General features: G+C 40.6%; 1 protein-coding gene across 1 annotated transcript; it reads right to left on the reverse strand.

Moving 5' to 3' along the window:
- Window positions 1-359: 359 nt before the first annotated feature.
- Window positions 360-14,509, reverse strand: HTR2A (5-hydroxytryptamine receptor 2A). The gene is made up of 4 exons (XM_061612836.1): window positions 14,335-14,509; window positions 13,204-13,786; window positions 6,528-6,728; window positions 360-2,409 (listed from the first exon to the last, which is right to left on the reverse strand). Exons 2-4 carry the CDS (start codon window positions 13,613-13,615, stop codon window positions 1,610-1,612), a joined length of 1,413 nt encoding a protein of 470 aa, XP_061468820.1. The 5' UTR covers window positions 13,616-13,786; window positions 14,335-14,509; the 3' UTR covers window positions 360-1,609.
- Between the last annotated feature and the right edge of the window lie 572 nt (window positions 14,510-15,081).

Here is a 15,081-nt window from a genome sequence, read left to right on the forward strand (position 1 = left end):
CTGGACCCAGGGGCCAAATGTGGCCCTCCAGGCCTCTCTGCATGGCCCTTGGGATTCTCCTTAAACTGTGATAATACCTATTGCTTGCCTGCATGATAGGGATGGGTGAAAATTTCGATTCAGTTCACATTTCAAGCAGAATTTATCAAATTCGCAATTTCCAAAACAATATGAGAACTAAAACACTGGCATCCTTCGAAATTTGCATTTATTAGAATTTTGGGATAAAGTTCACCAACTAAACAACATTTACAAAAATGAATATATTAGGGGAAAGTGTGCATAAAAATGAATACTTAAGTGAAAATAACATGCAAAAAAGCATGAAATGATGAGAAATTGCTTGCAAAATGTGTACCTTTGTCAAAACCGCCTACAAAAATGTATTTGGAGAAATTCACACTAAAATGGCGGAGAATTTTCATGAAGATTTTTTTTTAAATTGCAGATTGCTGTACAAATTTAGAGAACTGGATTTAACATTGGAAAAATGAGAAATTGAGAGAACCGAAACAGACAGATCTTTCCCTCCCTACAGCATGGAGGATGGAGGCATGTGTATGTATTAGAAACCTCGAGTTTTTCATGGCTGAAATGCAGCCCGCTCTTCAAAGGTAAGATGCACATCCATTGCTCTACCCACTTTTGCCTCTGTCCCTCCCATCACTGGCATGTGGCCCCTGGAAGATTCCCCACAAGGAAATGTGGTCCTCAAGCTGAAAAAGGTCCCCCACCCTTCAATGATGGCTGTTGCCCATTGGGACTAGTAAGGTGGAAGGCAGGGAGACTAACAGTAGCCAACGATAGGGAGAGCCAACTAATTGTAGTTTTCTCCTTTTTCCTGCTGAGTTCTACAAGGGAAACCATTGAGACTAAGATGGAGAAAGCTACCACAGACTGGACTAGATGTAAGTAAGAAAGCAGACAGGGGGGACTGGCTGAAGGAAGACTGAGGTTGGTGGGGCAATGCCCCATTCACCCTAGTGGTCTACCCTCCACTGCCACTCTTGCTCTATACCTAAATCCTTGTTCTGTAAAATAGTGGAAAGTGTTTATACACTTAAAATGGCATAATTAGAAAATGCCAAACCAAAATCCATTGTGTTGGTAAGTGAAGCATTGCCCAGGATCTTGCAATTCCCCTAAGTGATTGAACACTGTCTTTCCAATTCAGCTTTTCATAGCCTTCAAAATATACACCATTTTGAAATTCAGGGGAATTTAAAATGTGCTGTGGAAGAAACATCAAAAACCCTTCTTGCAGATTTCATGAATGATTAACATTGTAGGCCTAAATCTTTATATTTAAAAAAGCCAACGTTTTTTCAGGTTGTATTATCACATTACATTAAACTAGAATTCTTTTTGAGATTCATATTATTCATAGTATTTTTAAAAGCCTGTTCTGTACCTGAAATATTATTTGATCCCCCCCCCAGTAGAATTTCATAGCCTCTAAATTCAGATTTTTATTACAACAGGATTGAGCTGTGATTTTACTAATGGTTCTCTAGATTAGGCTGTTCTTCCTAAACTGCCAAAGCTTAGGTGAAAATGTCTCGGAGAACATTCCATGGTTGCCATGGTAGCTGTGGATGGGCTCATGCAGTCACAAGCAGCTAACCTTTTCATTCACTTGGCTGGTATTGCCCTTTAAGTTTCCATCCAGATAACGTATTCCAGTTTTCACAGCAGAGTAGTCCTTGGCCATCAATTTAGACTCCTTTTTAAAACATGTCATTTGTGCCAACTGAAGTTGGCTTGAATTGTATGCTATAGCAGGAATAGTATTCACTAAGAACAATTGTAAAGGTTTCTTTTCTGCTTTGCAGCGACAGTGAATATAACGTGAGAAAGCAGATCGGTAGGTTTTATTGAACAGCGTGTATACAAGTGGATTGACAGCTGAAGAAAGGTAACCGATCCAGACGAAAATGTTAAGCAGCCCTCCGATAACATCTTCATTGCATGCCTCCTTGCAGATGACTGCCATCACATTGGTGATGAAGAATGGGCACCACATCAAAACGAACAGAAAGAAGACAATCCCAAGTACTTTGGATGCTTTCTGTTCATTACTGATAGATTGCATTGTCCTCCTTCCTGAGGTTCCTAATTCTTTGCTCAGAGAACACTGGAAGAATTTATCAGAAGAAAGGGAACTCTGAGGTAAGAAACTGAATGAAGCAAACTTGGTCTTTGAACGAAGGTCATTAATGCATAAAGCGGCCTCTTTCTGAAGGGATTTTATAGTTAAAAAATAGGTGATCACCATGATAGCTAATGGAACAAAAAATGCCACAAAGGAGCCTATTAAGATAAACTTCTCATCCACAAGTAAACAGCTTCCATTTTTGAACACTTTGGAATCATCACGTAGTCCAAACACAGGAACTGGCATGGAAATACCTGAACATTTGGTTGCAAAAAGGAGAAAATTAATCACAGACATTAGTATTTTAACAAGATGTCATTCTGTATTTACAACTTGCAGGGCAGAGTTGCTTAGCATGATATGTACTTCAAATGCAGAATTTAGATATGCAAATTAAAATGTAAAACCATATCAAATACCACAAAGGGTGAACAGCTGTACACTGATAACATTCTTGGAAATGGGGCCTACAGCATCATTGTGGAAAACGAATGCTGCTTCCTTGACATTTGCTGCTTTTCTAAGACTAGTTTCCGTTTTGGAGTGATCCAAAATAGTTTACATTTGCTTTCCTCTTTACAGCTGCTGAGAAAGAGGGCAGGACTGCAATGTAAGAGAACTCATACAAGCCTTTCTGATTATACTGAGCCCACTGTTTGCTTTCCATTGAGAACTAAACATATGAACTGTTTTGCTATTTGTACAGACCCACTTATGAAATATTCCTGGTGCAAAACTGTAAACCTTTGTCCCCACAAGCACTTCACCACAAACTAATTTTGAGCCCAATCTGAAAGCAAGAAGGTGTGGTAAATTATGTGAATAGGATGTAATCAGAGCCTTAGGATTGTAGTTATTCTCCATCTTCTTTGAAGGCATGATTGAAATCTATTATCCTTATCAGTTTTTTTATTGTGTGCAGATTATTATTTCTGTTGAGCAATGGCAGAGTAATCCTAATCATGCTTCTGCAGCAAATATAACAGAGCTGGCACTAGGCTTCCAGGGCAAGATGCATGATACCCTGTCCCAGTGAGCAGTCTCACCACCACATTTTGCACCAGCTGCAGATTCTGGACCAACCTCAAGGGCAGCCCCACATAGAGCGCATTACAGCAATCCAGCCTGGAGGTTACCAGCGCATGGACAGCAGTGGTCAGGCTATCCCGGTCCAGAAATGGCCGCAGCTGTCTTACCAGTCAAAACTGGTAAAAGTCAATCCTAGCCACTGAGGTCACCTGGACCTCTAGCGACAAAGATGGATCCAGGAGCACCCCCAGACTATGGACCTGCTCTTTCAGAGGGAGTATGACCCCATCCAAAGCAGGCAACTGACCAATTATCTGAATTCAGGAACCACCAACCCACAGCGCCTCCATCTTGCTAGGATTCAGACTCAGTTTATTGGCCCTCATCCAGCCCACCACCTAGTCCAGGCAGCGGTCCAGGACTTGCACCGCTTCTCCTGATTCAGGTGTTACAGAGAAGTAGAGCTGGGTATGCTCTAGACTTGTGTTTGTACTCCATAAATTACTGTTACCTTAAAACAATGCCAAAATACATGTAGACTTGTTCCAGCATGTTCTAATCACAGACCAAATAATAAGGAAAGCTAACACAGACTCCCAGGTATTAGCTTTCTCTTTTCCTGCCACTGGGGTGTATTCTTCCTTTAAGAAAACTATAAGAGACGCTTGTTGAATAAATGTGAACTGTGGCCTGCTACTGGACCTAGTAGTTCTGAAAACTGAACTGGTGCCTTCTATTGAGATCTAGTAGTTCCGTGAACTGTGATTTGGGGCCTACTACTGGGGCTTAGTAGTTCTGTGAATTGAACTACAGCCTGCTACTGGGGCTTAGGCAGAGTAGTTCTGGTCTAACTAAGCTTGAGACTCTCAAGGTGTATGTTGTGCTTTGCCATGTATGAACCATATTAATAAATGTTGGTGCTTATAGAAGACTTGGATATGCTGAGATTTAGCAACAGACATCATAACTACTCTCTGGCCCATTGAGATACCAAAAATTATTTTGTAAAGTATTGTTTCCTTTCCCACAGTCCAGGCCACCACAGGCCTGGACCCTCCAGAGGTCCAGGCCCTGGGGATTTTGCCCCCCTGCCCCCCATCTTAGCCCTGGAGGAGGGAAGCCTTTAAAAATGGTAGATGTTCATTAAATGACTAACAAGGCTACCCCACTGAAAATTCATTAATTTTGAAATACAAATAATTTTGGAATACACAGAGAGAGTAACTGGTTTGTAAATATCAGTTGATGGACCAGATATGCATGTCTGTTACGTGCTAAGATGTACATAAAAATTATGTATATTTCTACATCTGTTGATCACTAAATGGAAGAAAGACTTTTGCAAAATAATCCAATTGAAGCAAAATGGAAACTACCAGATGAAAGTGTGAGTGAATGTTGGAATGAATTGAAGCATGTTCATATATTCATAAGTGCACACAGTTCTGGTCACTTCATCTTAAAAAAGATATTGTAGAGTTGGAAAGGGTTCAGAAAAGGCAACCAAAATGATTAAGGGGATAGAGCAACTCCCCTATGAGGAAAGGTTGTAGCATTTGGACTCTTTAGTCTAGACAGAAAAGGCGAGTCAGACGTGACGTGGTAGAAGTGTATAAAATTATGCATGGCATGGAGAAAATGGACAGAGAAAAGTTTTTCTCCCTCTCTCATAACACTAGAACTTGGGGATATTTGATGAAGCTGAATATAGGAAGATTTAGAAAGTACTTCTTCACATAGCGCATAGTTAACTATAGAATTTGTTTCCACAAGAAGCAGTGATGGCCACCAATTTGGATAGCTTTAAAAGAGGATTACACAAATTCATGGAGGAGAAGGCAATCAATGGCTACTAGTCATGATGGCTATGCTATGCCTCCATAGTCAGAGGTAATAGCTTCTGAATACCAGTTGCTGGAAACCACAAGAGGGGTGAATGCTGTTGTGCTCAGGTCCTGCTTGTGGGCTTCCCACAGGCATCTGGTTGGCCACTGTGAGAACAAGATGCTGGACTGGATGGGCCACTGGCCTGATTCAGCAGGCTCATCTTATGCTTTTATTTTCTTAACTCCCTACCCACAGAATGAGTCCAAAACCGTACCATGGTCATTGATATCAAAAGCTCCTGAGAGATGGAGTAGGGACAGCACAGTTGACATCCCACTATCCCTCTCCTCAAAAAGGTCATCAACAGGGTGACCAAGTCAATTCAGTCTCGGAACCAGGATAGACGGGAATGGGTGCAGATAATAAGTAACATCCAAAAGTGCTTGCAACTGAACTGCCATCTTGAGTAGGAGTAGTGTTGGTGACTGTGTAGTGGTTGCCAAAAACCTCTGGCTCCAGGGCAGGCTTTTTAAGGCAGGGTTGCACTACCATCACTTTTAGGGCCGCAGACACTACAATGAATTATTGCCTCACCCATTATCAGAATATAAAAATATGCCAGAATAATAACCTCTCAAACTTCAATTACTGAAATGTCTGAGACTCCCTAGCTGTGGACAGTGAGGGGGGGAATCAAGTAGACCACTAACAGTCACAGATTGAAAATGAATTGTCAACTTAATTAAAATGGAAGGCACAATGCACCTGAATGGTAGGTGGATCATTCAAGCCTACAGTCCAAGCCCTGTTATTTCATGATGGGCCCTAAGGAACTCCTCTGGTTTACTACCACTACCGATCGGGGAACAGAAGGACATAAATTGATAAATGAAAGAACAAAGGAGTCCTCTAGCCCTACTAAACCCTTTCCTAGCTATGGGAGAGAGTTGTTACTTAAAAAAAACATTTTGCACTTTGGAGACAAGGGTGGGAACTACTCTCCCCATAACGTTGTTTTGTAGTTTGCTGTGTTGTGACTGGCTGTGAAGTGTGGAGAGCACATTGGCCACCACAGGAGACAGAAACAACTCCAGGGAGTCTCTCAGACTTCTCATTAAGTGAAAATGTAGATATGAGTGTGGGAGACAGAAAGGTTAAGCTATGTTTTGGGGCATGATTTTGATCGTTTGGGGAGACAGACACATGGGAGGGTTGTGCCCTCCCATCCCTGAGATTCTGCTGCTGAGATTAAACCAAGACATTCAGCAAAATATCCCCCCCCAACTGTTCAGCCACCATTTATTTCCTGCAGTCAAATAAATTTATTTCCTCTTTTTCTTCTACCAATGGCCATACAAACTGGTGCTGCCTACAGCTATGTCCAACACCACCAAGGTATAGTATAAATTATCTAAAAGATTTTGTAAATAAAGGATTGGTATATAGGCAAACATTCCACAATCTGGACAATTGCATTTTTCTGGTGGCAAGCTAAGGAAACATTGCTTCTACTCACCTACTGATATAGTCCAAACAGCAATTATTTTTGCAAAAGCCTTTGTTCTTGAGTTAAAACGACTGTGATGGATGGGGTTTTGTATGGCAATATAGCGATCCATAGAGATTGCACAGAGATGCATGATGGAGGCGGTGGAGAAAAGCACGTCTAAATAGATCCATATAGCACAGAGGTTTCTAGGTAAAGGCCATGCATACCCTGTAACAACGAAAGTGGCTATTAAATACATAGTCTGTACAGTATGACAAGTGCTAATTGTTAAATAAAATCATTACAAGTTCAAGAAAATATTCTGGGGAAAATATTGTTTCACAGTTCTGTGTTATCCCTACTCTGTCCCAGTGAATGCTGACACTATGAGGTTTGGCTCTGAGATGTACCAGGAAATGCAGGAAATCAATGTGTCACAGCAGTTTGGACATTTACTTAAGAACATAAAAGAGCTCTGCTGGATCAGGCCAGTGGCCCATCTAGTCCAGCATTCTGTTCTCAAAGTGACCAACCAGATACTTGTGGGAAGCATGCAAGCAGGACATGATGACAGCAACAGCACCCTTTCCACTTACATGCCTCAGAAATTGGTAACATCCATGGCACATGGATGGTCCATATTGATCTTATCAGTATATGGTTAATGGAAATGACAATGAAATTATGAAATTTGGTCATTTACAGAGGGCACGTGATAGGGTGACCATGTGCCCTACTTTACAGAGGGCAGCCCTCTGTTTTGAACCCTCTCTTTTGAAGGGCACTACAAAGCTCCTGATCCAAGAACATAGAATGAGAGCACTCCTAGATGGTAAGGAGACACTGCAACATTTTGTTAGAGGTCCCAAATGATCCAAGATCTATGCATTGATTAACTCAATTACTTAAATTAAGAATTTAAAAGCTAGTAACTTCATGTAGACAATTTCCTTAAATTTTTGGTCAATTTTAACGTTGGCTTTATTTCACTAATCTTCTCTAGGTGTCTCATGCATTGGCACTTTGGCAAATCCAGTCAGTGAAATTGCTCAGTCTTGTTTCACAGCAGGCACATTTTCTGACAAATAATATGATAAAAGAACGTTGGGACTTAAAACATTTTTCCGTTTTGCGCCATACAGGAACAAGAACGGCTATATAGTTAAGCCAGAAAGTTCATACATTTGAGACAGATCTATTTAAATTTCTATAACTTGGACATTTTAAAAGATTTTTAAAGTTCTTTTCTTCCTTGGCAAGTCTCATGTTTATGGCCATTCTTTGCTCAAAGCATGACATACCTTCCCTTTCTCCTCTTACTCTCCACTGATCTTGCAGATATTGGGGCCTAGGTCATTTAGGGATTTAGACACTAATGTGAGCACCTTGAATTGGGCCTGGGGAAAAACTGGCAACCAGAGCAGCTGTTTTAAAACAGTGGTTACATGGGTTCTAAATGGGAATCCAGCCAGTAATCTGACTGCTGCATTTTGGACCAGCTGAAGTTTCTGAATAATCTTCATGGACAGCCCCATGGACAGCACATTGCAATAGTTCAGTCTGAAGGTTACCAGATTATGGAGTCCAGTGGCCAAGTCCAGTGGTGGCTGGTGGTTCCACGTCAATGGGGCAGTGCAATCTGCTCTGGGTTTTAGTCTGAACTTTCAGGGAGCTGTACCACCTCTCAGCACTGAGCTAGCACTTCAGCCTCCTCTCCTGATTCAGATGAAACAGAAAGGTGGAGATGGGTATCAACTGCATATTGGCGGCACTTCACTCCAAATCTCCTGAGGACAGCTCCCAGCAGTTTCAGAGATATATTTAATAGCATGGGGGACAAGATGGAACCCATTAGCGTGAGCAAGATCACTCCCAATTTGGTTATCACCCCCCATTATTCTACCATAGTTCTTATTTTGTATGAAAAACATTTTGTTCTTTAGTTTTAAATGCTGGAAAGTGCAGCATGTTTACATGCATGTGAATAGAACATGAAACGTCTGTATCCAACTGAACATTGTGTGAATTTCTAAGTGGCTTAGCTCTTTTCTTCAGTCATTGGAAAAGTTAATGAAACATTTATCTAGTTAAAGTTAAAAGTTAGCAGACTTTATAACTGAATTAAATTGGAAGTCAAATATTTCCACTTTCAACTAATTAAGAGGGGAGAAAAGGGAGTAACTAAATTCCTATGGGTGGTATTCAACTAAATTCTCATGCTAGTGCAATCACTAGCAGAACAGGATTTACCCTCTCGCCTCCCCCTGTGCAAACCCTGCCCATCCCCAAATCTGCTCTGGAGGGTTGGGAGACCCCCAGAAAACATTTACTAATTGCAAACCCTGTGACTACTTTTCAAGTGCCGCAGTAGAACGCCTTTTCAGTACTGGTGGCAACGTAATCTGTAAAAAGACATTCCTTGTCTGACGTGCTCTTTGAGCATCCTGTTCTTTTGAAACATAACAGAAATGTATTGTAAAAGCAGCATTTCAAGTTAATTATATGTGTGGGGGTATCATCATTGCTAGAGGTGGGGTGGGGGATACGAGATTCTGTTATGCTATTCTGTTAATATTTATTTATTTGTTTGTTTATTTGTTTATTTATTTATTTATTTATATCCCGCCCTTCCTCTCAGCAGGAGCTTACAGATTAAAAAAAATATTCTACTACCATCTGTGTGTGTGTGCTTATTCTTAATGTTGTTTTAGGCTACTTAGATGTGCAGCAGCCGAGGCCAGCACCTTGTAGGCATTTTTTTTTTAAGTAACTAAAATGTAATTGTAGCGTGTAGGATATGGAATAATGAGCTCAAGTTACAGGAAGCCAGAGTTCAGCTAAACATCAGGAAAAACGTCCTAACTATTTGAGCGGTACAACAATGTAACCAATTTCCTAGGGATGTGGTGGGTTCTCCAACACTGGAGGCATTCAAGAGGCAACTGAACAGCTACCTGTTGGGTATGTTCTAAGTTGGATTCCTGCGCTGAGCAGGGGGTTGGACCTGATGTCCTTATAGGCCCTTTCCAATTCTATAATTCTGCGATTCTAGGCAAAGTGAGTGCACAACAAAAGCCTCATTTGGAAGAGCCCTCAAAGTTTGCTCACTCAAGACTTTCCTTAACTGAGGGTGGATTTTTCATGATCACAATCATGCTATCATTTACTAAAATAATCTTGAAAAAAACAGCCTGTATAGTAACATGACCCTTGAAGATATAAATATTAGAAGTTTGTATTGTGGGCTAGAGTAAGACTCCACCCCTTGGACTTTCCTTTGCTCAGCTTTTCAGTTTCAGTTGTGTTCTCTACCCAGCTAGCAATAAAGATGTTTGTTTCCCTGCAGTAAATAGTAAGAGTTTGTTTATGCTGCAGTTGTTTTGATTAGTACAGCAGAATCCGGTGCTTATAGCTAAAGGTGAAATAAAGAGATAAAATGATCTGAAAAAATGGCTTCCCTAAGTTATTATTTACTCTAAATTATTTATTCTTTAAAGCACACACTATACTCATAATAATAGTGGCTATTTTTTCTGCTTTTTCTGAAGTACTTGGTGGCAAAGGATGAAAACAGCCCTAGAGGAATAGAAATACTGCTGTGTACAATACAGTTAGCTAGCTGGCTGGCCGGCTGACCACCTAAGCTGAAACTCAGGCCTAATTTCTGATTTTCCCAATGTGTGCAACTCAGCATGAAGCCTTTTCAGGGTTTCTGGGCAGATAAATCAACCCAACAACCTGTAAAAAAAAGCCAATTATTTTCCACAATTAGTTTCCAATCACTTAGTCCTTTTTATCCAACCAGTTAAAATGTTGCCCCTTCATTGTCCAAAAGGAAGGAAATCAGACTAGAAGAAGGGATCTTCAAGAAGGAGTTTACACCTTTTGGTACCCCCTTGTTCACTGTATCCTTAACATCCTTTCTCCTTAAGAAACAAAAGAAATGGGCCAATCATTTGATGTCTGGTGTTCATACTAAATTGTCTGTTAACTTGACCTTTACATAGCCCTTTATGTAAGTTAACACATTATCTACATGGAGGAGTGAGGGGGAAGGCCTTCTTTCCCTTCTCCTTGCCTGCCCCTCACATCCTCTTTACCAGTGAGGGTGGGATTGGCTGGTGCTATGTGCCTATCCCCCCCAAATGCCCCACCTAGAAATGTGGCTGCCCTACAGGGCAGCTTTGGAAAATCTGCCCAATGTAAGACAGGTGTTATCTCTGACATCAGTTTAGTGTCTTTTAAAGACCCACCTGTTCAACCAAGCATTTGCTGATCTTTTTATTACATAGCTTTTAGAGATTTTTTTATTAACTTGTGGGTGGTTATTTGGTTTTTTATATACTGTAATTTGGGGTTTTAATGTATCTTTGTTCTAATACTTGCTTGTACATCACCCTGAGATTTTTTTTAAAAATGAAGAGCAGTATAGAAACATTTTAAGTAAATAAAGCCCTCCCTGATGGCAGTAATTTGGTGGTGGTGGTGATGTTCACAACAGTTACTCAGATATCCAAATGTGCCCTCAGTGTTGGGGGACACTGACTTACTATAAAGAAGAGGAAGGTGACATTTCTTAAAAAATGCATGTCCTTCTAATAACAGTTTCCAGTTTCAGCAGGAGCTATGGAACTGCCTTCTCAGAGCAGAGAGTATATACACAAGAAAGATGTTTCTTAGTAAAGGCAGGTTCAGTATTTTCAGTGCATTTTCTGAGCACAGGAAGCTGCTGGCCAGCAGGAGTCTTTCATACTCATATCTTAAGACTATCTTACAATACTACGATTGTATTATTTTACTAGGCGGCTTCTGCTTTTGCAGTTTTTTCTGTAATTCTCTCTCCATTCCCTTTCCTTCTTTACTAGTGTTTATATATTAAGAAGAATAACATGGCAGCCCTTCAAAGACTGCTCTACTTCAGAATTTAGGTAAAGGTATCACATGATCAAGTATTTTCCAGTGGAGGCTGGTCCATTGGGACAGTGCCCCACCAACCTCAGTCTGTCCTCAGCCACGCCCTACCTGCCTCCCTTCTTACTTATAACCAGTAAGGGTGTAGCTCTGCCTGTTATGTCTCTGGCTCCACCTACGGTTGGTCTCCTTACCTTCTGCCCTAGCAGTCCCAATGGGCACCAACGTCCACTGTTTTCCCTTATAGAAATCCAAATTTCTTTTGCTTTGGAATGCTGCTACAGAGAAGCACCCGCACTCCTAACCCTAATCAAACCCACTTGCCTCACCTGTTGCACTGCCCCTGTCACTGCTTCCACCACCAACCTCCTGCCCACTCAACCCCCCCAGGCATCCCTAGTCCCCACCCCAACCTTGCTTGCCTTGGCTGTTGCACTGCCGCCCCAGACACTCTACACCCAGTCAGCCATATTTGCCATCGCCTGCATACTCTTTTCCTTCTGGTTCGGAGTCCTCACGTCCATCATCTGATGAAGAACAGCCTGACTCCTGGCCCTTGACAATCTCACAAATCAAACTTCTGCACTGATAGAATGGGGGAATACAGCAATATGTGCATAAAGATGTGAACACTCTTCCACATTTGTGTACTATTGCCTCCTAAAAGACAAGCCAACTCAATAGCTTGAATGTGTGGTTTGGGCCATAGAGACCACAGTCACATATCCTGCTTATCCAAAAACCTCTAGGCTCTTCAGATATAAAATCTGAATTGTAATGAACATACCTAACCTAATACGTTATGCATGCAAATATATGACAATGTAATAGGCAATGTGTTCCTATTTTTGAACATAATGGGAGTTCATATCAAAGATAATATATATTAGACTTTGTCTAAACTGAACATCTTTAAAGATATCCAGAACTTGAATAAATAGAAACATTAACTACAGCAGGGGTCGCCAAACTTTTCAGACCACTGGACATATTTCGAATTTTGAGAAAGTGCTGTGGGCACCAGTCACAAAATGGCTGCCATAGGGGTATGGCATAACATAAAAGTAGAGACATTATAGTCATTGCTGTCTCCCTCCCTTGCCTCCACCAGAACAGCCTCATGCTTGCCATGGGAAATCAGCTATGTCACGCTGGTCCTGATTGTGGAGATCACATAATATTGATTTCTCTCACACACACACTCACTCACACACACACACACACAAATACAGTGTGTTTACTTCTAATAGCAGGGAGTAATCTCGAGTATCAGGAAAACTATACAAGATAGCCACCCCATACCCACTTTCTCTCTCAAGCACAGCACAGGCGCACACATACATACCACAGATCTACTTGCATCTCTCTCATATAGACTGTGAGCACACTAGTCATTTCCATTGGCCACACCTCTTTCTGCCAAGTACATCTTTCTCAATCACACAGAGAGAGCATATTTGAGCAGCTGATCCCCCATATTCAGAAAAAAGCCCTCCACAGGCAAAGGAAGTACCAGCCATTTCAAAAACAAAATCCCTCCCACAAAGATTTACACGGTTTGCTAATGCCTGTGGGTGCCAAGGAAGACCTTTGAGGACACCAGTTTGGCAATCTCTGAACTAGAGCAATGCTGTAGTTCACAAGTTTCACTTTTATTTATTTATTTATTTATTTATTTGATTTATATCCCGCCCTTCCTCCCAGCAGGAGCCCAGGGCATGGGATACTTTAGCCTGCATTTGTGTTAACATAAAGTGCATGGGGTTTTTAAAGGACCGCTGGATGTACTCACCATATAGTATTGTCAGCATTGATACAGGCATGACAAGAAAACCCAAGAGCATATCAGCTATCGCAAGCGACATCAGGAAATAGTTTGTAGCATTCTGCAGCTTTTTCTCTAGTGATACAGCCATGACGACAAGAATATTCCCAGCAATGGTAATAATAATCACAATAACTGTTAGCAGGGCAGGCCAGTTTTTCTCATGAAGATGAAATAATGGTGTGTTGTACAGTGCAGTCAGGTTTCCCTCACAAGAGCAATTCATTACATCTTCAAAGTTTGAAGTCAAATTACACACATCAGACCTATTAATCTCTCCAGATAAAAACACATTTCTGTAGAGCTTTCTGTCTTGGCTTAGTTGTAAGGAATTTGCTGTTGAGTTCACAGATCTTTCCTCTTCATAAAGTATATCCATTTCTAAAAATTCTGAAACCAGTGATGAGGATATACCATAAAAATGCAAATAGCAGTTGTTTTATTACCATCCATTTCTGTACTGCTCATTAGCATAAAGCTGGAAAGAGGATTTATGGAAGGTTGATTGTCTTTTCATTAACACGGTGCAAAGAAAATTGATGGAGTAATTCTAAATAGAGAAACATTTTTAATTTCATGTATGATCCAATCTCTGTCTATGCAATAAAAAGAATCTAAACTGTAGGAAAGACAGCATGAGAAATTATGACTTCAGGCTTTGGAAAGGAAAAAAAATACTAGACAAGCAGCCTCTTCCCCCACCCCAACTTTTCAGCCATAACGATTTTTCTTAACTATATCTTATTTAATATTGATATTTAGCAACTTTAAATAGTATGTGTAACAAAGCATTATTGAAACAGAGTAAGTGTAACATTGTACTCTTTCCCACAAAGCAACACATATCTTCTGGTTCTATATTTATATACTTGATAAAAGGTTCCAACCACAGTAATTCGATTTGCTCGTATTTATAACGTTTCTTCAATGCTGCTGCCAATAGTCCGACTCCTGTCCTATTTCAGCATTGGTTCTAAAGCAGAATACAATAAATGCTGCATGTCGTCTTTAATAATTAGCTGCAATGATTATTTTCATCCATCATGGAAATGAAATTAACTACTACATTTTAAAAAATGCTACCTGAGGGAAACTTACACTGTATTTGAGATCCCATATGTTAGACGCATGTTGTGTCTTGTTTACTTTACCCTTCATTGTCTTCTTCACCAGTTTGATGTCCTTTTCTCCAGACTGCACAGATCGATTGCATTTTGCTGACTGTTTTGTTGACTTCTGAACTACCCATTACAGCAATGCCACTTCCTCATCGGTAAGTCTTGTTTTTTCTCCTGACAGGCTGCTCTGCTGACACTTGCCTCCTGTCTGCTTTTCCCCTTAAGGCAAGCAATGTAGGAAGAAGAATCTCTAAACCCTATTCAAAGGAGCTCCAATTTTTAAAAAAAGCCTTTCACAAAAAGGTTGAAAGAGATTCTAGCAGGAATGCAATTTCTTTCTCACTGATTTGTTTGGTTTGTCATATCTCCCACTATTGATATGACCAACCGCAAAGGTAGCAGGAGGCCAGACCAAAGAGGACTGGGTTTGTTTCTTATACTCTGCAGTATAACATGCCTGTTTCGGCATGTGGAGTTCGTATTTTGAAAAATTCACATTTCCTATCGCTAAAGATGTCTTACAGAGCAGATATAATATGAGAAACAGAGAGGCAGAGCTAGGAATGGTATATGCTGGGTTAACTGTAAACAGATTATACTGTCCTAGAAGCTGTTTACATTGTAATCTCAGAATGAACTGCTAATGCATAGCACCTGTTAGTTAGTGTTAATTTGGGAACAGATTTGGGAAAAATCTAGTAAGCAAAGGGAATTCTTCTGTATGATT

This window comes from Rhineura floridana, chromosome 2 (genome assembly GCF_030035675.1).
Source record: "Rhineura floridana isolate rRhiFlo1 chromosome 2, rRhiFlo1.hap2, whole genome shotgun sequence".
In the NCBI taxonomy this organism is placed as follows: domain Eukaryota; kingdom Metazoa; phylum Chordata; class Lepidosauria; order Squamata; family Rhineuridae; genus Rhineura; species Rhineura floridana.

Excerpts from the sequence above, each read along its gene's own strand:
- HTR2A (XM_061612836.1), bottom strand. The coding sequence starts at position 13,615 with ATGGATATACTTTATGAAGAGGAAAGATCTGTGAACTCAACAGCAAAT. Across the intron at positions 6,729-13,203 it reads AATGCTGACAATACTATATG|GGTATGCATGGCCTTTACCT; the intron begins GTGAGTACATCC and ends TCGTTGTTACAG. Across the intron at positions 2,410-6,527 it reads TGTTTGGACTATATCAGTAG|GTATTTCCATGCCAGTTCCT; the intron begins GTGAGTAGAAGC and ends CCAAATGTTCAG.